Source organism: Lipomyces tetrasporus, assembly GCF_029532465.1.
Source record: "Lipomyces tetrasporus strain NRRL Y-64009 chromosome Unknown POJ06scaffold_4, whole genome shotgun sequence".
Lineage (NCBI taxonomy): Eukaryota > Fungi > Ascomycota > Lipomycetes > Lipomycetales > Lipomycetaceae > Lipomyces > Lipomyces tetrasporus.
The window spans coordinates 1476262-1499955 of NW_026611599.1; the positions used below are offsets into that span (position 1 = coordinate 1476262).

Sequence of the window (23694 nt, forward strand, 5' to 3'; positions counted from 1 at the left end):
CTATAGTTGTGGAGACGGTTAAATACAGAAGTCAATGCGGTCACACCATTCACATAGTGGGGATTACATTCTTCACGCAAAAGATCACCTGGAGGATATAGTAAAGGAAGTCATCTTACGTGGGTTTAAGAGTTACTGCCTGACGGAACATATTCCTCGAAACAACCCAGCTGATCTGTATCCGGAAGAAGTATCTTTCCCATCTTGTTACTGTTGACATTTCAACATTCACACGATTCTAATCAGCTGTTGTAGAAACACCTTCAAATATCCGATCTCGAGTCCAATTTCGACAAATTCTACCACCACGCCCGACAACTACAATACCAATACGCCGATCAAATCACCCTACTAGTAGGCTGCGAAACAGATTACATCCGCCCGGATTTCAAATTCCTAATTGCCAATCTCCGAAGCAGATACAAACTCGACATGTTTGTCGGCTCGGTCCACCACGTCAAGGAAATCCCAATCGATTTCGACGTGCCGACCTGGGAACTCGCCATGCGGAAATGCGGAGCCGGCACGCCGCGAGACCTGTACGCGGCGTATTTCGACGAGCAGTATGACATGCTTGTCGATTTGAAACCGCCGATTGTCGGTCATTTTGACCTGATACGACTGTTCTCGGTGGAGGATTCCGAACAGCCTATTACCCAGTGGCCGGAAGTATTGGAGCGGGTCGAGCGGAATCTGGAGTTCATTATTGGATATGGCGGGGTAATAGAGCTCAATTCGGCTGCGATCAGGAAGGGATGGAGTGAGCCATACCCCAGAGCTGACATCTGCAAGGTAATTAACTATCAATGAGAATTCTGGATATTAGTCGACGCGCTGACTGTTCAAAGATGGTGTTAGAGAAAGGCGGCCAGTTCTGCCTGTCAGATGACAGCCATGGAATCGCGCAGATCGGTTTAAATTTCCACAAGACCCTCAAGCAAATGGATAAACTAGGTATAACAGAGCTGTCATACGTAGACTTAGAAAATGGCGGAGCGGTGATCCGGAAAGAAAATGTCGCCGAGATAAAAGGCGACCCCTTTTGGAACCAATATGAAATGATATGACGAGGTATTAGGATGCATTATTATTATACACTGTCTAACTATGTACGATATGAACTATACAATTATCTACATGTAAATAACGACGTATCAATCCCTTGTACCGTCATTTTTGACAGACAAGATCTCTTCAACAATACCAGCGGCAACCGTGTTTCCATCCTGCCGCAGGACAATTCTTCCCAGATCCTTACTGGCCTTGAACGTTTCCATCGGGAAGCTGTTGCCAATGACCTCCAATTCTACAATCGCGGTCTGGCCACTAATCAAATGACGCGGCTTGTTCTTCGTGATCTTGCCGGTGTTCTTATCCACCACAGCGACCAGTCTCAAAATGCGAGCTGCCTCTGTCGTACGGCCGCGATAAATCAAAACATTTGACCCCTTAATCAATGGAATCCGCAGCTGAAAAGCGATAATCCTCGCTGAAAACGTCTTAGCACATCGCACCGGATTCGCAGAGGCACAGAGTATATCGCCAGCACGAAGATGCACAATGTCTATGTTACTTAATGCGATCTGGACATTGTCGCCCGCGACTGCCCAGTTGTTTGGCTGATCGGCGATCGCGATGGATTTAACCGCAGCGGTCTCGTTGCTAGGGACTGCAAGGACTGTCTCTCCAACCTGGATGTTACCTGCGTTGATGCGTCCGGTGATGTTGATCGCGCTGGAGGAGCCGCCTTTGAATACATCTGTGACCGACAACTGGAGTGGAGCACCGATATCGCGCTCAACACTCGTCAAGCTCTCTAACTCCTCAAGCAGAGTCCGGTCCTTGTACCAGCTCAATTCTGGACGAATTGACCGGTTCACGATATTATCACCGGATAATCCGCTGCACGGAACAAATGAAGTCTGCGATTCCGAGAAGCCAGCCGCGCTAAGAAACGGCATCAACGTCTCCTTGACCTCGTCAAATCGGAACTCAGACCAGTTGACATTATCAAGCTTGTTAACCGCGACAATAATTCTCTGCACGCCAAGGCTCCGCACGAGCAGCGCATGCTCCTTTGTCTGTCCAGACTGCGTAAAACCGGCTTCGAACGCGTTCGGCGACGAATCAATCACCAGGACAGCAAAATCTGCCTCCGATGCTCCGGCAATCATATTCGGCACGAAATCCTTATGTCCCGGTGCATCCAAAATCGTAAAGGCGACTTTTGATGACTCAAATGAATTCATAGCCACGTCCATTGTCACACCGCGCGCACGTTCTTCCGCGCTCTGGTCCAAGACCCAGGCAAACGCAAAGGACCCTTTACCAATATTACTCGCATCTCGTTTGTATTTCTCTATTGTGCGCGCGTCTATTGCTCCAACGTCATACAACAGGCGGCCCATAAGTGTACTTTTGCCTGCGTCGACGTGCCCAAGGACGACAAAGTTGATGTGCAGTTTTCGGCGTGAGGACGAAAATGCTTCAACCACGTTAATCTTCTGCCTCGATTGAGGAATCTTGACGGAGTGATCTTGCATGGACAACGACTTCATATCTTTCTCGAGACCAGCTCGATTGCTCGCCTTCTGTGGTTGAACTTTTTTAGAGCTTGTGACGCCTAAATTACTTTAGCGTACTCTAGAAGCCTGCCTAACCGGACCATACGTACTGGCAGTCCCTCCCTTCGTAGCCTGTGCGTCCTTGATGATATCATCCGGACTCGGCCTGGCAAAATTCTTCGCAATCTCTTCAGCTTGCTTTTCAGTGACTGGTAGGTAAAAGAGCGGTTTGTTAGTAATCATCTTCCAAATCTCATCCGCGCTCATCCCGTCAAACGCAGGAGACGATGACGTAGATGCGGCAGACGAAAATGTTGACTGAGCGAAGGCTGAGTCACATAGCGACGTCGCAAAGCTTGAAGGTATGTTTTCCGAAAACACGGCTGAGGCCGAGGACAGGTCAGAGTTTGGCGAGAGCGACGACACGGATGGAGATTGGCTCCCCGTGCGACGGAGATAGGACTGTTTCTCTGGTGATATTGCGCGGGAAGTTGTGCGCCCGCGGTCGCGACTGCGCTCGGCAAGGAGACTGGTCAGTCGCTTTGAGACCGAAGCTCCACTAGCAGGTGGCGTTGAGGGCACAGCTGTGTCCAAAACGAGTGGTGACTTCGGCAGCGCGATTGCTGATGGCGTTGACGGCGTTGCTGGTTGCACGTCTTCCATGGGTTGAGGTTGTTGTTGGTACTCCAACTCTTGTTGCCGTTTCGCAGCTCGTGATTTAGCCAGTGCCGCAAGCTTCGATGATCCACCGAGCAATCCCATCCTCGGTGTCGGCCCACCGCAATATGTAATCTCCGTGTTCATCGACGCAGGCAGTCCCCAAGGAATTCCGTCAAAGATAGATACACCATACTGACATCTCGATACCAGCGGCGTTTTCTGTTTTGATATGGACGGCGACGATTGCGTTGACTGACGAAGTTTGCCGCTGGAGCGATGACCAGTCCCCGGCCTGCATGTAACCGTATCCGCGAATAGTAACCGTTCATGAAAAGCTTTGGCACAGACAACGTATTATAAACTAGAACCCACTACCAAGGAAACAATGGAAAGATAAATAAAGGAAACTTTAACAAACCTTTTGATGACTTTTTCGCCGCAGATTGCTTTTTATTTTCTTGCTTTTTTCGTAGATCTAGTACGAGTAAGTATTAACTACTTGTCGCGACTTGGCGTGTAGACTGTGCAACGACTCACCTCGGAGGAAATTAACCGATTGATCAACATCGAAATAGTAATTCCACACAGTGTCGCGGATTTGCGCGTCTGTGACTGCCGTGTCTTCTAATGCGTTCTTGACCTGAGTGATCGCTTCGTCCATTCGACCTGTTGACATCCGAATTAAATCATTTATCATATCGATTTATTAGCTTGAGATGACATACTTTGATTCTCTGGACTCAGCTCTGGATGGCAATTAGAATCATGTCATGAATAAAATGTTTGGGACCGATAACGTACCTTCTTCTTGATCATAATCCTCTTCCTCGTCGTAAAAGTCATCTTCTATAAGGCCGCCGGTCGATCAGATATAATCCTGCCGTTCGTACTCACATATATACGCACCATCAAACTTTGAGTATTTTGACATTTTATACTGATTTCGAAGCAGAAACTGTAATTGTAAATTAAGTAATACAAAAGCGTTGTGGAGTGTGGGGTTTGTAATTATTGCTGTAAATTAAAGCGGGGCCGCTGGGACGGGCCGTTGCTCTCTTGGTTTGGCATCGCCAACAACACCAGATGAACATCATTTATCACGCCAAGTACAGCTACTGCCTTAATGGTTATAGACACAGTTACTTCGTTTAATGGTTATAGACACTTGCAGATCTCGTACACAACTAACTACGTCAAGACCGATTCTCTCTTAAGATACCAATCGAAATTCCGATAGTTATAGGAAATTTGGCCTTCATGTTTATGCCATGCCACTATATACCATTGCTGGCCATACTAATAACAATTTGCGAGTCAGGATGGTTTAGCTGATCAGCATTTTCACGTGCTTCAATCAAGACATGAAACATCGGCACGAGGGCAACAGGACGGTCAGAGGATACAACAGACGAGAACTAATGTCAATTGATTTGGCAAACGGCGATTTCATGAAGATTACCAAGAATGCTCACTATATACTCACAACCCTCGACGAATGGTAATGCCAATAAAACGCCACTCAAATAATACAGGGCACGAGGTTAATACACGCAAGGTCCCGAAATTGTCAACTTGCAGGAATGCTCCAACGAGACGCGCGACGGTTAACAAAGAACAGCGACATCGACAAGAACACTGTACGGCGGGTGAAGGAATTTACATTCGACCGTACCTTCTCTATTTTAATTTTGGGAGACGTGTCCAAGACATAATCGGGAACGCGAACTTGGCGTTGTTACAACGACCTGCTAAAGCAGTTGTTATGAAGTTCGACCTTGCGTGGATTCAAGTTGTCTGTCAAAATGTCTACGACGACCATGGTATCGGCTTCAAATTTCTCTCCGTCCAGCCCCAAAAGCAGGTCGGGATTCTCCTCGGCTATCATGTCCAAGAAATGTTACTGAACTGCATACAAGCATGCTCGGCTGCTGACAAAAGTCATATCAAACCTGACGGGAAGCATCATTGCACAGATTTCAGTCTCGCTACGCCTCAGACATGATCGGGCTGAGTACATAGGTCACAACAGCTGCCGGCTTGCAATCTGCTTGATCAGATCTAGATTTAAAAGGAATTGCCCAATTAATATGCCAGATGCCTGAGATAGGTGCACATTTGAATATAACAAGTAAAGTTTGTCTCAAATATCAGTGACCTCTATATAGGATATCCGAACTATGATCCTTGATCGCACGAGGCAACCGACGAGGAGTAGGGTGCTTGAGCTGATAATCAGCCTTTCAGGGATGCCGAGGCTGGGCAGAGCGGCACTCGGTCCGAAAACTCGATGTGATCCGTGCGCTCTTGCCTGTCCATCCCTTTTGCGCAATATGCAGCTGCGCGCGTGCCTCCCGGTTCCACACAGACCGCCGCCCATCACTAAATTTAAGCACTTTGAGATTGACTCCCATATAATAGTCAATCGCAATGGAACAGCTACTCATTCATGAGATTCGGAGCTCTCCCCATACTGGTAGCTGCGCCAAATCGAAAAATATATGGGTTCTTTCCTACAGACCTGCGGTGGCCCTTCCCTTGATATATGTAACTAGAATGGGCCCAGTTTGCGCCGGGAGGTGTGCCTATTTGCGAAAGAGGAATGGCTGCAGCTGGCAGATCACATTTAATGTGCAGTAGTTGCCCAAGAGGCCGTCGGCCAGTGCGTCGGCGGGCGGTCGACGGCCGCTGCTAAGTGTGCCAGCACTAGACCCGAATTGGTTTGGTGCCTGTGCGCTATGCGGCTTGGTGCTAAAGCCAATCGCTCACACGCGCGATATGTAGCGGGTCCTGTTATCAGGCTCGTTCTCTAGCCCACAGTTTGCGTACTTATGCCCGAACCATAATCGTGCTTGGGGGTTGTGTCTCGCAGAGGTGTCTGTCAATAGCTGCAATGAAGCGAGTCAGTACTGCTGGTAGTACCCTCCGAAGTCAGTGCGGAAGCTTCTCTAGAATCACGGACGTAGAACTCTATCCTTCATCTTCGACAGGCACTCACCACGAGGATTATACATCCTCTCGCGTTCTTCTGCTCGACTCCTCTCTTTACGTCCCCACTGGCAGACCGATCGTCACACCTGCTTGCCCCACTGCCACGTTGTTCGCTTTGTTATCCTCGTGGTTCGGGGTTAATCCACGCCTACCCTACTCGCACGCGCGAGGACTTGCGAACCGCATTTTGGTGCCGACCTTGTACAGGCTTGATATAGTTCAGACTGTCCAGTTTCCTTGATTTTTGCGTCCGACATTCCTCAGCTATGCCTAATACGCAGCTGCCCCCGTCTCTCCTTGGTCAGGCACCATTGTTCTCAGCCAGCAACATCCAGGCGAGTTCGCCTGTTTCGCTCGCGGCTAGTGCGACACTGCCGCAGTCTCAATCTCTGAACATGGCCTCCTCTACTCCACCAGTTCTCCCACCTCAGAACCAGAAAATTGTTCGTGTTCGAAGCGGCTGCTGGACGTGCAAGGCGCGCAGAAGAAAGTGCGATGAGGGCAAGCCGTTTTGTATGAACTGCATCAAGAATAACCGACAGTGTGAGGGTTACGACTTGCGATTATCCTTTGACGTCGATGATAGTCGACACGTCGCCAGCGGTGTTCACATTGACATGAAGGGGCGACAAATTGTCGGATTCAGACGTCGTCCTCGACTAAAGGAGTCTCTGGCTGCTCGGAGCTCTACTGTTGCTCCTCAATTTGGAACGTCTTCGTTTGATGTGTCCGGGGACGTAGCACCTCCGGCTACGGAAGCTACGGCTAAGCCTGTTGGCAGGGAGCTGAAGTTTGTGGTCCAGAACAACTTTGAAGGCAATAAGCGCCCTCGCAAGAAGCGCACCAACGCTGATGAAGACTCGTCTGCGAAGAAGGTTAAGGCAGAACCGCTTACTACAACACCAAGCTCACGATCGACCAGTCACAGCTCACCATGCGCTACACCTGACACTGTGATGACTCCTGCTAGCGCTTCTCACGATGTTATTAAACAAGAGCCAACAGATAGGGACGAGCCAGAAGAGATTTTTAATAGCAATTCCTCCAGGCCGGGGCCTACCGGCATCGCGGCAGGGAGAGTCCTTCAGCGTCTTTCTGACTCGCCTCGACGTGCGATGGAACTGCAGCACCAGTCGCCTTCACCGAGTGTCGGCCGCGATCTGGGCATGTTCTGGAGTATCAAGCCAGAGGAGCAGGAACTACTCCAGTATTATTTCACAGACCTTACTCCGATACTAGACAATCTGAGCAACTCGCCTTTAGCAGGTCTCGCTATCACGTACTGCACGCACGACCTTGCCCTGTCATCATTCCTGTGCTTGGCTAGCTTGCACTTATCTACTCGTCAAAAGAGTGAAAGATACTATGCCATTGGTCTTGAATATCATTCGCGCACAATCAAATTTTTGGGCGATGTGCTGAATGCCGTGTCTGGCATTGGCCTCAATGCCACTGCGCTGGCAGGGTTGCAGTCGCCCACTTTATCGTCGAGTAGCACGCAGACAACATTGGGTATCCCAAATATTTCTAGTATCCGCAACCAGCCAAAAATTGGTCGTGGTCTCGGTGTCGCTGTTCTGACTGTGATTTACTTTTTAATCACATTTGAGGTATGGAACCTCTGAACTGAACATTAGAAGTGACGTAGTTACTAACAGAACGTAGATCTTGGATACTGGCAAGTCGGCTACTGTCAGGTCTCATATGGCAGCGTTTTCATCAATTATCGAAGATCGAGACCTGGCGGCAGACGTTCTGTCGGCTCCTAACGGCATGTTTCTTTTCCGCATTTTTGCGTGGTATGACATCCTCCTTGCCGCTTGTGCGAAAGACTACCGCGCTCCTCATCTCTCTGGACCATATTTCTTCCCACTCAGCACTGAGGACTCTGGTGTGGAAGGTATCATGGGATGTCCGGATGAGCTCATGCTCGCGATCTCGGATACCTGCCATCTCCGTCACAGCATTAAGTACAATTCCGAGCCAATGTCTTTCGCGGAAATCCAGAACCGTTCATCTGAGATTGAGAACCGCATTCGCAACTACTCGAGCTTGATGAAGTGGAATGGCAGAGAATCGTACCCCTATATCCAACACATGATTGGAACGCAATGTTGGGCGCAGGCAGCCTCGATTTTCTTGCTGCGGTCGACTGGTATGGATCCTTCTGGACGACGCATCGCCAAGTCGGTCGAGGAGTTCCAGAAGTTGCATGCAATCATGGAAGTCGGAAGCGATCCTGACCGGCAAATGGTTTGGCCGATGTTCATGATCGGCTGTGAGCTGAAGTCCCAGGAGGACAGAAATACTGCGCTTGCACGAATGGATAAGCTATTTTCAGCTACTCATTGTGGCAGTTGGCGCATGCTGAAGGATGTGTTGCAAGAGATTTGGACAAAGAATTGCTCCTGGGAGGAAGTGCTCTCGAGCAAGGGATGGGAAAATTTTGACTTCCTGGCTCTATAGTCCGATCTTATATATCTTATATTCCTTTCACTTGAGAAAGGTATATGACAAGGTCTTTTCGATTCTTCATACAGTGCGTTTGGGTTTTTCTTTTTATTTGTGCATATACACGGATCTCGGAGGTTCATGAGTTTCTTGCTATAAGGTTGGTTCGAGAATGTAGACTACGAATACCACTTGTAATTTCTTTACGTTATTCGGCATACACTATATTTTGTATTATCTAGGTTTGGCTGAAAGCATATACGATAGCAACACGATGCCAATCAAATATATACATCTGTTAAGATATTTAATCAATAAAAGTGTCCTTTTCTCGATTTCAGAATGGAAGTTTTGCCAATACATCAACCCTTTCCTCAACCAAAAGTTCGAGAGCAATTCACATGTTCAGTGAGGACACCTATTGCATCTGCATGTACTCACGGGAGTCATTCTTTCAAACAGTGTATTTGCTTCAATACACGATTGCTAGGATGTTTGAAGATATGCCTGAAGTCTCGGTTCCTACCTCATAACGTTGTTTGTCGTTATACATGGAAATAAATTCATGCATCTTAGTCGAGCTATTTTGAATTTTAAGCGAATTATAGGCACTTTGACATTGAATTGCTGCATGACGCGATCCTTGGGGCGCGATTTCGGGCTACGCGTTTCCGGAAAACGATGCGCGTACTGGGACGCGGGTGTTCAGGCGTTCATGCTAAGGTTTCGTCTCGTATTACCACTGCGAGATCACATCTAATCTGTCAGACTCTTTCAAGTCTTGCTGTACCTCTATTAATAACTGGTACTCTTTATATTATTAGTTAAGTTTGAAAATCGAGCGTGTTTTCGCGCGCACTGCTCGGTGGTGACTGTCGTCCTCCCAATCGCAGTCAATAGTGCATCACCCATACCACGGGCACCAGCCCTTCCGCAGCGCAACGCTTATAGCGCGTTGGTATACAAGTTGGAATAGCTTCTGGCGTGTCGGAGCATTTACCACTACAAACATATTTAATAATCCAAGGACACTCGCGTTACGGCTGTTCGGTGTGGGAATCATGGCTCCTGTACAACCTTCGCAGCAGACATTGACGTGGGTGCCACTATTTCATACTCGAGTTGATTGTACTAATAGCGCATTGGGTACATATATTAACTATTTTATAGACGCTTTTTCGCACATCCCGCTGGTTCGAAGCCTAAACGACAAGCGACGTTGACGTCTGGTGGTAAAAGTGCCAAATCGAAGCAGCCGAAGAGTACAAAAGATGAGAATGATTGTGGAGATATGAAAGTTGGCGAGGATGAAGTTTGCTCGACACCGGATTCGGCTGGAAAAGACGATGCGCATAGTATGAGTTCATCGCCGGGGCAAAAAGACGATGTTGCTACGCCGCCGACGTCGCCGATCTCGAAGAAAGCTGAGAATCAGGGGGAGAAGACAGGTAGAAAGAGAAGGAAAAGAAGGGGTAGTCGGAGTGGGAGTGAACAACCCGATAACCATGGGTTGTCGAAGAAGAAGCGTGAAAGCAAGGCTAAGCCTGAGAAGAACATTGATGATTTAGATTTGGAGGTGAATCGTCCCGCATCTACGAACGCTGATGCATCCTCATCTGACGCCTCTATGGAGGCCGAAGCTAGTGAGGAAGAGCCTGCCCTCCGTGAAGAAGAAATTAAAGAGGAATTGTACGTACATGCACCGTCACAGACGGACATATGCTAACATACATATACAGGCCGCTTGCCAAGAGAGAATTGTCCAAAAAGTCGAAATGGCCACCGGGTTCACCAGTTCCCTACTCTGCTCTATGTGCGACATTTGAGAAAATTGAAGCAACGACCAAGCGGCTTGAGATTATATCTTACTGCTCCGCCTTCTTCCAGGAAGTTCTTACTCTAACTCCCGATTCACTCCTCCAAGTTGTGTATTTGTTTATCAATCGTCTGTCTCCGGATTACGAGGGCATCGAAATTGGTCTCGGAGAATCTATGTTGATGAAAGCGGTTGGGGAATGCACGGGCCGATCTCAAGCCCAAATCAAAGCTGATTATCAGAAAACTGGAGACCTGGGTACAGTCGCACAAAATTCACGCATGAACCAGCCGACGATGTTTAAACCGAAACCACTCACCGCCGAGGGCGTTTTCAAGAATCTTAAGGAAATCGCGAAGATCACGGGATCACAAAGCCAGTCTCGGAAGGTCAGTATAATAACTAAAATGCTGTCAGCGTGTCAGGGAAGTGAGGCGAAGTACCTCGTGCGTAGTTTGGAAGGGAAACTGCGGATACATTTGGCAGAGAAGACTGTGCTCAGTAGTTTGGCGCCGGCCGTTGTCGCGTGGGAGGCGCAGAAGAAGGGGAAAGCGCCCAGTCCAACGAATGTGGTCAATGCTGAAGGGATTTTGCGAGCTGTCTATAGGTAAGTTCATAATAAGTTGTGGACCATTGAAGAACACGGACTGATGATACTAGTGAGATGCCGTCATACGACGTTATTATCCCCGCCATTGTCAAAAAAGGCATCATGAATTTGCGCGAAGCCTGTGCACTGACACCAGGCGTTCCACTCAAGCCTATGCTGGCCAAGCCTACGAAATCAATCACTGAGGTTCTTGATCGATTTCAAGAACAGAAGTTTACATGCGAATACAAATACGATGGCGAGCGGGCCCAGATTCATTATCTCGGGAACGGCAAGTCTCACGTGTATTCCCGGAATTCGGAAGATATGTCTGCCAAGTATCCGGATATTGTGTCTGCGATCGAGAGATTCGTAAAGCCTGAGACTAAGAGTTTTGTGCTGGATTGCGAGGCTGTTGCATGGGATAGAGACGCTAAGAAGATTTTGCCGTTCCAAGTGCTATCCACGCGAAAGCGAAAGGATGTGCAGGAAGGTGATATCAAAGTTCGCGTTTGCGTTTTTGCGTTTGACATGCTTTATGTGAACGGAAGGGTATGTAGAATAGTAATTTTGTTGCTGATGTACAACGCGCACTGACACATGACCTTCAGCGTCTGCTACAAACTCCACTCTGTGAACGCCGCAAGCTTTTGCATGAGGCCTTCAACGAAGTCGAAGGAGAATTCGCATTTGCAAAATACATGGACGGCATAAACGTTGATGAAATCCAAGAATTCCTAGACCAAAGCGTGAAAGACAGCTGCGAGGGCCTCATGATTAAGATGCTTGAGGGCGACGAAAGCGGATACGAACCCAGCAAGAGAAGTCGAAATTGGCTGAAACTCAAAAAGGATTATCTGACCGGAGTTGGTGATTCGTTGGATTTGGTAGTTCTTGGAGCATTTCATGGCCGTGGGAAACGGACGAATTGGTATGGAGCGTTTCTGCTCGCGTGCTATAACCCTGATACGCAAGGTCGGTGTACACTATGATTTTGAGTATGGAAAACCAGTGACTGACTGATTAGAATATGAGACGATATGCAAGATTGGCACAGGATTTTCCGAGGAAATGCTCGACACCCTGTATCAGCGGTTGTCAAAGACTACTATTTCCCAGCCTCGGTCATACTACTCCTATACTCAATCCAATGCCAACGGACCGGATGTGTGGTTTGAACCTACAATGGTATGGGAAGTCCTCGCCGCTGATCTGTCGCTGTCGCCAGTCTATCGTGCTGCTATTTCCGAAATCGGTAGGAACAAAGGTGTGTCGCTACGATTTCCGAGGTTTATCCGCATCAGAGATGATAAGAATCCAGAGCAGGCAACCTCGTCGGAGCAAGTGTGTGAATTTTATCAGAGGCAGGCATCTGCCGCTGGAAATAATGGTGGCGCTGACTTTGTAGAGGAAGATTATTAGACAGTAGTTAATGATCGTGTTACGATATGTAATGGATGCCGTTTTGCATGTTCCTTGTTTATGCCGCTTTCTTTCCTTAGTTTCTTGCAGTCTTGTTGTGGTTTGTAGATATTTTGCTCTAGTAGTGCATTGTAACATGTATATTATGCCATGGTCAACGTTTTACAAGAGATGCCATGCTCCTGCAGAAGCATCATGGCTCACACCGAAAGCAGTCGCATGCCCTTAGACGCAGGCAGTTTAACATGCCGTTACCATTGTCGTCCAATTTCCCTTTGGTATGAGCTATCTAAACACCACGCGAACGATCTCATGTCTGCCGCATGCCAGCCATGTCCACGGGGCCCGAATATGTTAAGGCGCCTGTAACGCTAGACGTTTCGTAAGGTACTAAACTCAACACAGGAGCGAAAACGTCCGGATACAAGGCTCGGACAAGTGCCCTGATTTGATCTACAATCGTAAATTGGTATTACATACACAGAATATGCAATAATACAAAACTTATGAAGATTCTAAAAACAGGCGCTCCAAGATAGATTCATTGATCATCAGTCACGTGATTTAATTTAAAGCTTAAATGATGCATTTGCCACCAAATATGTTGTAGAGGGCTCTAGTGGCGCAGAGGTTAGCGCATCGGTTAGTTTAACCCCCTCTACCAAGATTAGAGTTTGTTGATTTTTGGGCTAACAACGGTGTTAGTGCTTATAGCTGTATTACGGCATCTATACTTGATGTCACGGTCGTGTGAGGAACGCGACGGTCGTGGGTTCAATCCCCACCTAGAGCACATCCCAATTTTTTTTTCCGACCAGTATTCCGTTGTTTGGGATTTATCATTACAGTATGCGAGTTGTCAATTATATTGATATGACACTAACTGCCCGTGATTATGTGGTGACACCTTAATTTAGTAAGGTTTCGCTTGCAGCCTAATTGAAAAGTAATGGTATTTATACAAGTGGTTGATTGCGATCATACCGTCGAGGTGCCCTGGCACCGGGTACATGGCGCTGGGGTGTGGTTACTATTAGTGTATATTGAACAGTCGGCATATAGTGTCATGGCGCCCTCGAATGGCTCCACTGGAAACCGCGGGGACCTGAAAGCCGAAAGTAGCTGACAACATGCCCTAAACACGGAACTGTTAACGGAAATAGAATTAGCTATTTAGGACCCGTGTTTCATTTTGACATGGTGTCCAATACCTTGGCCATCTTACTCCAAGTTCGACAAATCGCCAATTCGCCATTCCTCCTGTCTATCACTCTCAGGAAAACGCCAGTCTGAAATTGATATCCTTGTTTTCGCCAATGTCTAATATAGAGAACGGCGGTTGGGCAATAGTTGTTAGCGAACTTTGTTAACTGCAAGGTACCGTTGACATCCCCGCATAGGCTGGGGGAAGTTTATTTTTGGCAGGGAGGTTGATGGGCTCATCGTCGACGTCACCGAAGCGGCACCTCTCGGCCGCGCTTCCTGTCTACGCGAATCTGCTTGCATGCACTCTAACGGTTTACGCTTATCACGTGTGTCGTGTTACCTTGCTACCGGTACGGACATGCTATTACGAGCGATGAATGTTCCTAGTGCGCAGGGTTACAGGTTTTGTCGATCCGGCCTGGCCGGTGACGGATCTGGACGCTGAATGCCGTCCGCCTAGCTATCCGGGCCCGATCGTCGACGGGGCCAGCCTATGTCCACGAGCCCCGGCTGATGGTTGACCATGTGTCGGACCGGCCGCGTGCGAGCTCTGTTCGACACTCACCACGCAAAAGTTACTCTGTCTTTAAGCTGCTATTCTCTGCTGCTAGTTGATGACCGATCCCACTCCGGCTAATCCACTCCGTCTTCTGTCTTCCTTCGATTTCTCCACTGCCAGATTTTATCTTTCCAACGATCTGCTGTTGTCTGGCGCATACTGGCGTAATCCTCATTTTCTTAATTCTCCTGGTGGATCCTGGTGTTGTGCGACGTTGTGCTACCTCCTCCATAGCGATGCAATCTGCGCACCGTTTGTCTCGTCCGTTTGGCCCGCGACGTGGCACCGATAAGTCAAGGCTGCATCTGACACGTCCGCCAATACCAAGTCGTCTTTCCACAGACTTATCCAGCATCAGAGGTCCAGAGCGAAAAAGAGGTCGGCGGCGAGGTATTATTGCTTTACTCTCGTGCTGCTGTATATTGGTTCTGTGCTTGATCCAGTATGAGATCTTGCGCCTTGACAATCTGGCGGTCGAGCATGGTAGTTTCTTTGGGAATGGCATGACTGGATTGTCGGTCAAGGCCATCAAGAGCACTGGCCTGACAGACGTAGTCCAATGGTATGTACCTATCAGTCACCCGTTGCATGAAGCTGAAATAACACTACTTCATAGGGACAGAAATTCCATGATTATTCGGCACAGGCCCGTGTTCATCATCAGTGGCGAATTCCACTACTGGTACACTGCTTGTCAAAGTTCAGGTCTTGTTCGGTCTCTAATATTGACGTAGGCGACTCCCAGTACAGCATCTATATCTCGACATATTCCAGAAGATGCGGGCTACCGGTCACAATGCAGTCTCGATATATTTCCACTGGGGATATCACGCTGTTAGCGAAGACAACCTAATATTCCAGGGTGTCGGACGCGACATTCAAGCCATGCTCGACGCAGCCAAACGTGCTGGTCTCTACGTGATTGCCCGTCCAGGGCCGTACATTCACGCCGAAACGTCTGCTGGAGGCATTCCGGGCTGGCTAGTGACAAAGAAAGGCGTCGAGGTCCGAACAGACGAATCCACGTATACTAAAGCTTGGCAGAAGTACTGGAGCGAGATAATTCCCATCATTGCGAGAAATCAAATTGATAGGGGTGGAAATGTCATTGCACTTCAGATCGAAAATGAGTACATGGAGTCGGACTTCTTTCCGTCGGCAAGGAAGTACATGCGAGGGCTGTCTGACGGAGCCAGAAAATTGGGGATCGTTGTGCCGATTGTGAGTATAGGTGTTGTATTATACTCTGTAAGTAGCTAATTGCACGGCCAGTTTCATAATGACTTGAATATGTTTGAATCATTCACTCCGAAGAATTTTTCAGCTGTCGACTTGTATGGACTTGATTCGTACCCTAGAGTAAGTGACCTACTAATGTCTCTTCGATTGTGCTGACGATGTATCTTTCTCCTAGGGGTTCGACTGCGGCGATCCAATGTCAAACTTCAATGTTCTGACGAACTACCGCCAATATCTCGCCAGAGTCGCAGCTGAGACGCCCAATTTTGCTCCTGAATTTCAAGGTGGTGCTTACGATTGTAGGTTCTTCCGTTTTATTGACGAGGGTATAGTATAATATTAATGAACATAGTATGGGGAGGCACGGGATACGACAGTTGCATGGAAATGACCGGCCCTGAATATGTAAACGTCTTTTACAAGAATAATGTCGCACAAAAATTTACAATGATGTCGCACTATATGGCTTACGGCGGTACCAACTGGGGGGGTCTAGCAAGTCCGTCGATATATACTTCTTATGACTATGGCGCGGCTATTAGTGAATCTAGAATTGTCCGGGACAAGGCCAAGTAATTTTTCTGCTCCTTTCTAATTGTACTTGACTAATGAGTGCCCCAGTGAGGCGAAATTATTGTGGACATTCCTCAGGAGCTCGCCAACACTTCTCAACGCAGACTTCGTTGCGGACAGCGACACATATGCATACACAGATAACAACGATGTCTTTGCGACAGAACTCCGAGATCCACATTCTCTCACGGGATACTATGTAGTTCGTTCGCGCAACACAAATTCAAGAGACGGCAAGGCATATCGACTCAATGTTCGCACGATAGCTGATGGTCAGATTCAAATTCCATGCAAAGGTTCATTGACTCTACGATCACGCGAATCGCAGATTATTGTTACAGACTACGAAGCTGGACCTCTGCGGTTCGGATACTCGACAATGGAAGTCTTCACTTGGACGACTGTTGACGAGAAGCCAGTCCTGATCATGTACGGCAATTTTGAAGACCTGAACGAGTTTTCCATCAAACAGCACGGTGACGTGCCGTTCAAGTTCTATAATATCAGAGGCAATGCAGTATTACTCAATTATAGTGTCAAGTCAGCTTCTACGGAAACGAATGACTTGCGCATTACGTCTATGCTTGATGGAGAAAGCCGCGCTGTTGTTGAGTCGCATGACTACATCTTAGTGTTGATGAACCGTCCGGATATTTACAATGTTTGGGCACCAGGATGGGCTGCTGATCTAGATCCAAATACTCCTCCCCATCGACAAGTTATTGTTATCGGCCCGTATCTTGTGCGGAACGTGACGTCCGAGGACAATGGCAAGACGTTGAATATTTACGGCGATATTGATATGGAAAGTAATAGTGGCGACATTGTGGAAGTATACGTGGACTCATCGTTCGAGAATATCAAGTGGAACGGCGAGCCCGTGCACACCTACCCTACGAAATTTAAGTCTCGTACTTTCAGAGTTCCCAAGCCAAATAACAATCTTGCGGAAATTACTATCCCAGATCTCAGAAGGGCGGAATGGCGTGCTATCGATGCAATTCCAGATATCCATGAGAAGTACGACGACTCGGAATGGACTGTCGCAGACAAGCTCGAATCGACGAATAAATGGTACCCGCCTGAGACTTTCCCGGTTCTATATCCGGGCGAGTATGGATTCCATGTCGGTAATGTAATTTACCGTGGACGGTTTTCTGGGTGTAATGCCAAAGGCGTGAAGATGCAGATTTGGGGTGGCGCTGCGTGCGGGTTTACGGCGTGGTTGAATGGAGAGTATTTGACATCCTACCGTGGTTCGCCACACCAGAATTGGATTGAAGAGGAAGTTTTATTTCCGGATGCTCTAGCGTCAAATGAGAAAACGAATGTTCTCGTGATATTAGCTGATCGGATGGGATACGAACTAGACAACGGGGTCACGGAGAGGGATCCGCATTCTACATTGTATCCACGCGGTATTCGTCTTGTTAGCTTAATTCCAGATGATTCAGATGCCAAGTGCGACTTCTCAAAGTGGACAATACAAGGTAACGCAGGCGGGGAAGACTATGATGATTTATTGCGAGCACCGTATAACGAGGATGGGATTTACGCGCAACGTATCGGTGCGCATTTACCAGCCTTTGACGACAAATCGTGGCAGTCGGCAACTCCATACGTGAACTTTCTCGCCGGAAAACGCTCACTGTCTCCTAAACCTGGTGCGGGAGTGTGGTTTTATCGGACCGTGGTGGACATCGTCGTCCCCGACATCCTTGACGTGCCAATCGGCGTTCGCATGCGCGCAGGGGAGCATTCCGGCGTACGGGTCGAGCTTTTTATCAACGGCTGGCAGTTTGGGAAATATATAAGCGACATTGGACCTCAAGAGGAATTCCCCATTCCCCCAGGCATTATCAACACCAATGGTGAGAACGTGGTTGGGGTGCAGATTTGGGCTGTTGACAATAACGCGACGGCTGGACTTGATGTGCTCGAGTTTTTTGTGTATGGAAAGTACGCAAGTTCGATTGGCGGTGTGCCACATGATGACTACAAGGGGTGGTCCGTTGAGCGGGAGCTGTATGTAAGTTAGTGGGCACATAAAAAATAACGTAGCTGTATTATTTAATGCATGACAGTATGATTCACAAAATGCGGCCAATTACTGAGTAGCACAAATTGACAGATGCCATTTGCCCGGTTCAGCTATCTGCCCCCAAACCCGATTAACGTCACGTGGTTCCGCCAAATTGAACCTACGCGTTTAAATTAAACAACGTTAGGGTCATCCTGACTACTCCCTGTTTACGTCAGTGAGCCATTGTGTCAAACAAGTACGTTGAGTTATCATATCCATTGGAACTGTAGGGACACTTCGGCGAGTTGTAGACAGTAAGTGCGCGAAGCAGGAGCACTTGCTTGGGTAATCGTCGATTCAGTAAGAAAGCGACAAGTTTGTCCTTGAATTAGGGATGGGATGATCATCAAATCCTTTCTAATGGTGCCTTGAGCAACTGAAATGTCAGAAACAAGTTGAGCTTTGTTTATAGATATTGGCTCACGACCTGCTCTGTACAACATGCGGTATTGCCACAAAATTCTTGCTTTAAGCCTGGCATGACCATATCGACCAACTAATTGAGACACAGGCAAATGGACCAGTGTTTAGAGCCGTTAATTTTGTCAGCCGCGACCTTTGGCTTTGACAGTGTCTTACATGGAATGACAGATTTAATAGAAAAGAGTCCGTTAAATGGTGAAGATCGACAGGAGATTGTTGGAGAACATCCAAATTTCGTTAGTAATTCTCTACTGCTCCTTTATCCCACCTATCCCATAACCTGGACCGGTTGTTCGGTGATCTTACGCATAGAGTCTACCCGTTACTAAATCACTACAGCCTGGCGGCATCGACAAGGTACCACATACTTAATATATGACCATTTCATTCATCTTATTACCAAATAACTAGTCTAGCTACTAAGTTTCGTCCAAGAATAAATCGTTATTAACTTTTGTGTACGTCACACAGGTCCAATTTAGTACTTGATGTAAGGAAGGAACTTGCCACGGAGGGTGATCTAGAGATAACAAAAGCGTCAGAACAATTGTCACAATGGGTCTATGGAGCAGGGAGCTTACCTTGACCCAGGTACCCTCTTCATCAACCTCCTTGTCGATCTTGCTGGTGAAGCAAATGGCAGACATAATACCGTCACCGAATTTCTCGGCAATGATGGACTTGAAAGCATATCCGTACACGAGCACGATCTCATACAATCTGTAGATAGTCGGATCGCGTGGGGGACTCTCGAACTTCGACGCACGATCTGGGAAATAGTTCACTGCGGGGGAGATGGCCTCGACCGCCAGCGGGTCGATTTCTAGGATCTTAACGAGACCGTCGATATCTTCCTGGGCAAATGGCATGTTGCCGTAGAAAGCGGCCGCAACCCAGGTCTCGGAACGGCCGAGCTTTTCGGCAATGTCAGCGAAGCTGGAACAAGTTAGCATTCATTTGAAGTTTGCGGAAGATACGGCCACACCAGCTTGGCGCGGCTAATTCGAAACCAATTACAAAGGCTGTTGAGAGGATTGTCGGTGCATACCTGTATTTTTTTGCGATCTTAGCATGGAAAAGAGCCTGGTTGGCAGAAGGGAGGGTGGCAATGTACGAGAGCTATGTTACTGTCGTTAACATCAAGGTCACACTGATAAGCGAGTATGAGCCGATCCGAGCCGTTATCGCTCAACAGATTTCAGGCGAGAAATTAGCCGACACTTACATCAGCCATTGTTGATTATGTGCGGATAGATGCCGACGACTGAGTAATTGAGCTGTTGTACAAGAGGGACGTATAGCTGATTGGAAAAAAGGGTCAGGAATGGGAGGAGGTGTTAATTCGTCCGGCTCGGTGGGCGGTGGAGACGAATTGCTCTGTGCGGGCAACGGCGAGGCCGACTCGAGTCGTAGCCTCGTAGGTTGCCCGCCGGGCTAGCGATAAAGACACTCGACCCTGCCTTAATCGATTATTGAGGTTCCTTGGCGTCGTAGACTCTTCAACCATACTACAATTCCAAACTTTCTGGGGAACAACAGCAAGGTAACTCACTGACCAGCTTACCATCGAACATTGGCTGACTACGGACATGTTTCGAAAGGCACTATATGATAGTGGTCATAAAGCTAGCGCTATATTTCAATCTACGTTAAATATTACATATTAGGCGTACACGTCCCCAGGAATCTCATGCCCAAATCTTATTAATCCCTTGAAACCGCAATGACCGACACGCTCACCCCACCCTACTCTTCTTAAAACCATATAACACATTATGCATGATAAACACCCACCTCCAGAAAAGTGCCGGATAAATATACATTGTAGAATAATTATTAGTGTGAAGACCCTTCCTAGAATAGCTTTTATTATTCGTATCGTAAACCTCATAAAAGACACATAATCAACAGGAGACCGAGAAGCATGATTGCGGCAGGATGCCGGTCGATCCACTCCACCAGTAGCAGGCGCGCAGACGTCCAAGGAGCAAGCATGGTTACCGATCTCACCGGACTTAGCGATTGACTAATTGGCGACTTCAAGTACGCATGTGCTTGTTTTGAATAATGTTCCCAGAGGGCTGGTAGCTCCCGCAACTTTTCAGCGAGTCCAGATTCCGATATCCGATCATCTAGCGTGTCGCTTACAGACTCAATAATATTGTAGACCTTCATCAGAACTACCGAGTCTTTATCGAAGATGATTGCTGTCTCATCAATCCCGTCGTAAGTATGTAAAATGTCCAGATGTGAATTCGCTAAAGGAGAACTCGTTATCCGCGGCGCACGCGGACGGCTGTGATCATGCTTGTTTGATAACGACTGTGGTGCAACGGTTGCCATTGAACCAAGATTATCGTATTGCACCAGGCTGTTCTCATGTGCGTGACTGTAAACGTTAGCTCATATCATCACTGTGAGTACAATACAAATCCACATACAATTCGCTTGCGCTAGTCGGTCGAGGTCCTCTCCGGAATCGCGTATCGCGACTTGCACGCCCACCGACGATTACTCGGTTGCCACTCGCAGTTATCACTTTCCTTTCCAAAGCAGGCTCTCGGTGACCGTCCTCTTTATACTCAGAGTTCGCGGGTGCTCTTGTCTCGACAGGCACGCGGTACATGACACTCTCGACATCCAGCCCACCCAACTCCTCCAGCCCACTCCGTGGTCGGTCTGCATACTCGCTTGTCCTAGTAGGCCGTGGTATGCTATCACAAGCGATATCGTACCCAGCGATGGTCCAACTCCGTTCACAGCGCTCATTGTCAACATACACTCTGACATCGACCTGAGACATGTCATCGGTCTCAACAGTCGCGTTGCGAAGTCTTGCTGACCGATACGCGGGCGCGTTCTCGTTGATTTCAATCGGTAACAGCCGCCCTGCACTGCTCAAAAATTCTTTATGACTCTGCTGTGAGAATGGTGGCTCCTGTGATGACGAATCCGTCGCGGGTTTAAGAAACGACAATCTTGACGCATCCTCTGGTGACGCATGGCGTTTGAAAATTAGAAATGAAGATGCTCCTGAGCCTGCTACTACCGAATCCGCGAGGACTAATGTCGCGAATAGCACGCCAGTCGTTGAGTAATTATGTGAAGGTCGCATGTTGAATTGCGACCTTGTGGAAAATGAAGCCAAAAGATGTCGAAGAAGAGAGCGGCGAGTAGACTATTGAAATATCGAAATGCTATAGTAATTCGTTATATTTGCTGTCCAGTTCGAGTAGCCATATCTCTCCGGATTGTCGATGCCGATGAAACCACGACTTCCGAGGGAGGTATATACAGCGCCAATGAAATACAACGTCCGTCTGTCGGTCCACTTCAGTGAGCCAATCCCTCAATTACCAATTAGAAATACACGCAGCAAAGACAATAAGCAAGAAACGGACGCAAATCTGTGAAAAGACTGCGGGGAGAGAGGAGGCTGGCAGAGCGATGAGATGCCTGATAACGCGTTTCTACGTGAGCGAAGGACAATCTTTCCTCTTGTTTGACACAAATTTTGATCAGCACTTGTTTCATGGACTCCCGAAGACCGACTGATACGCGGCCTGCGTGCGACGACGCCTGGCGCTGTGCGCCCCTCACTAACACGGTTAGCTCAAACTCTACCCGGCACGCTCGCCCCTTTGTTCCATCGGCGCGCCTATCCCTTATTGAGACTAGCGCCGGAAATACCGATCTACAATCGATAACGAGCTGCTTATCACTGGCTCCCCTAGGTCTCATGCGACCTCCCAGCCGATACTAGGCTGAATTGGCCTCATAAGTAAATTTACTCCTCCAGAAGTGAAAAGCTTCTGATTAGCTGGTGGGTCATTTCGACTTTTAGTCGACTTGCGACTTGACAGTTTTGACAGCCTTGACTGCACTCAAGTCGACTAAGCCTCTACTTCTTGTACTCTGCTCGGGCAAACTTGGCTCCACTTGCGATTCCGTGAAGTTAAGTCGTAGTCAACTGGAGTCGCACTTAACTTCATTTGAAGCGCACCAAAAACTTCACTTTGTACGGCAAATGAAAGGCTAGCTAATGAAATGTTTTATTTGGTCATTTGTAGATGGGCTTATGGCGCATAGGAAATCGCGAGTCGGATAATATTACACAATAGGGTATATCGCTTCCGCAACGCGTCGAGCACGCGTAAACAGGGTAATGGAAATAACAGAACTTGACTTGGAGAGAAGACTATCGAGGCGTCAATGTGTCTCAATGCAGTCATTGGTATCTGTAGATCCTGAAGGTTCTAAATAATCTCTAAGTTGATCCTAGACTATGCAGACTGATGGATGACCTACGGTCTTATTGTACTAAGATATGACTGCTATCTGATACAGCAATGTAACGGTTGGCATTTTCAACAGATACTAACTACTACGAACAATAAAATACTATGATTATACTGGTTAGCCGCATGATGCTGTGGACCTAGTTTGTCGAGCAGGGGAGTTCTTGGATCTCCTAGACCTCATACCTTCTCGATAAGACACGACTGTAAAAGTGCAGCGTTATTTTGGTATTAATCTGGATATGCTGACATTTGCCGTGCACCTTGTTCCCTGGGCTGGACATCATAGAGGTCCATCTCAAGAGCTGGGCTTGGGCTGGCGGAGTTGACGACGTGGAGAATTCGAATGAGAGGCAGAGGCTTCTTACTGGTTCTCGAACGAGTTGAACTAGATGGTAATATATTAGAACAGGGTTGTTATTGTAAATTTGAACTTGAGTTTACTAGACTTGACTTCGCTCGAAATACCGGAACTGGCATCATTAGATTCGGATTCTCAGCACTGTCTCTTTCGAGGTTAGCAGCTCAAGTACGCTAAAAAAGACAAGGAAAAGTCCGGAAGAAATTGCAGCCCAACATTAGCCACGTGGTAAACGTGACACAGTCAGCTCATCTTCAGCTCTCGCCTTTTAACTAACATGATAAGATTCCTGGCGGACAATAGCCACATTAAGAAACATGCTCTGACTGGGATCGATATTTCATGAAAGATTTGATCTCGCCTGGGTTTGTGACTACAGGTTTAGGGTTGAAACACGAGAAGTTGGATTGCGACAATAATAAGACATATTACAAAGACCTAATCCAAGGGTCTCGTATACAG

General features: G+C 47.7%; 7 protein-coding genes and 1 non-coding gene across 8 annotated transcripts; 5 read left to right on the plus strand and 3 right to left on the minus strand.

Moving 5' to 3' along the window:
* Positions 1-34: 34 nt before the first annotated feature.
* Positions 35-1105, plus strand: POJ06DRAFT_281197 (Polymerase/histidinol phosphatase-like protein; the record flags this gene model as incomplete). Its single annotated transcript, XM_056189934.1, has 4 exons — positions 35-190; positions 256-792; positions 849-998; positions 1079-1105. The coding sequence occupies 4 exons, from the start codon at positions 35-37 to the stop codon at positions 1103-1105; spliced, it is 870 nt and encodes a 289-aa protein (XP_056044882.1).
* A 15-nt stretch (positions 1106-1120) lies between these two features.
* Positions 1121-4130, minus strand: POJ06DRAFT_251505 (uncharacterized protein). Its single transcript, XM_056187403.1, has 6 exons — positions 4026-4130; positions 3950-3970; positions 3762-3890; positions 3643-3699; positions 2675-3559; positions 1121-2623 (listed from the first exon to the last, which is right to left on the minus strand). The coding sequence occupies exons 3-6, from the start codon at positions 3883-3885 to the stop codon at positions 1155-1157; spliced, it is 2535 nt and encodes an 844-aa protein (XP_056044883.1). The 5' UTR covers positions 3886-3890; positions 3950-3970; positions 4026-4130; the 3' UTR covers positions 1121-1154.
* A 2145-nt stretch (positions 4131-6275) lies between these two features.
* Positions 6276-9025, plus strand: POJ06DRAFT_209105 (fungal-specific transcription factor domain-containing protein). The gene is made up of 2 exons (XM_056185412.1): positions 6276-7822; positions 7878-9025. The coding sequence occupies exons 1-2, from the start codon at positions 6479-6481 to the stop codon at positions 8676-8678; spliced, it is 2145 nt and encodes a 714-aa protein (XP_056044884.1). The 5' UTR covers positions 6276-6478; the 3' UTR covers positions 8679-9025.
* A 449-nt stretch (positions 9026-9474) lies between these two features.
* POJ06DRAFT_96872 (uncharacterized protein) lies at positions 9475-12650 on the plus strand. The gene is made up of 6 exons (XM_056191829.1): positions 9475-9759; positions 9834-10352; positions 10403-11086; positions 11140-11620; positions 11680-12043; positions 12096-12650. Exons 1-6 carry the CDS (start codon positions 9725-9727, stop codon positions 12488-12490), a joined length of 2478 nt encoding a protein of 825 aa, XP_056044885.1. The 5' UTR covers positions 9475-9724; the 3' UTR covers positions 12491-12650.
* A 453-nt stretch (positions 12651-13103) lies between these two features.
* On the plus strand, positions 13104-13283 carry POJ06DRAFT_t37. Its single transcript has 2 exons — positions 13104-13139; positions 13248-13283. It is a non-coding gene; the product is annotated as a tRNA-Thr (tRNA).
* Positions 13284-14005: 722 nt separating this feature from the next.
* POJ06DRAFT_251517 (glycoside hydrolase superfamily) lies at positions 14006-18244 on the plus strand. Its single transcript, XM_056187404.1, has 7 exons — positions 14006-14817; positions 14872-14937; positions 14990-15476; positions 15528-15614; positions 15670-15793; positions 15847-16066; positions 16116-18244. The coding sequence occupies exons 1-7, from the start codon at positions 14492-14494 to the stop codon at positions 18103-18105; spliced, it is 3300 nt and encodes a 1099-aa protein (XP_056044886.1). The 5' UTR covers positions 14006-14491; the 3' UTR covers positions 18106-18244.
* A 796-nt stretch (positions 18245-19040) lies between these two features.
* POJ06DRAFT_251523 (cyanate lyase C-terminal domain-containing protein) lies at positions 19041-19644 on the minus strand. Its single transcript, XM_056187405.1, has 2 exons — positions 19116-19644; positions 19041-19063 (listed from the first exon to the last, which is right to left on the minus strand). The coding sequence occupies exons 1-2, from the start codon at positions 19524-19526 to the stop codon at positions 19052-19054; spliced, it is 423 nt and encodes a 140-aa protein (XP_056044887.1). The 5' UTR covers positions 19527-19644; the 3' UTR covers positions 19041-19051.
* Positions 19645-20009: 365 nt separating this feature from the next.
* On the minus strand, positions 20010-21810 carry POJ06DRAFT_96926 (uncharacterized protein). The gene is made up of 2 exons (XM_056191830.1): positions 21015-21810; positions 20010-20962 (listed from the first exon to the last, which is right to left on the minus strand). Exons 1-2 carry the CDS (start codon positions 21686-21688, stop codon positions 20461-20463), a joined length of 1176 nt encoding a protein of 391 aa, XP_056044888.1. The 5' UTR covers positions 21689-21810; the 3' UTR covers positions 20010-20460.
* Between the last annotated feature and the right edge of the window lie 1884 nt (positions 21811-23694).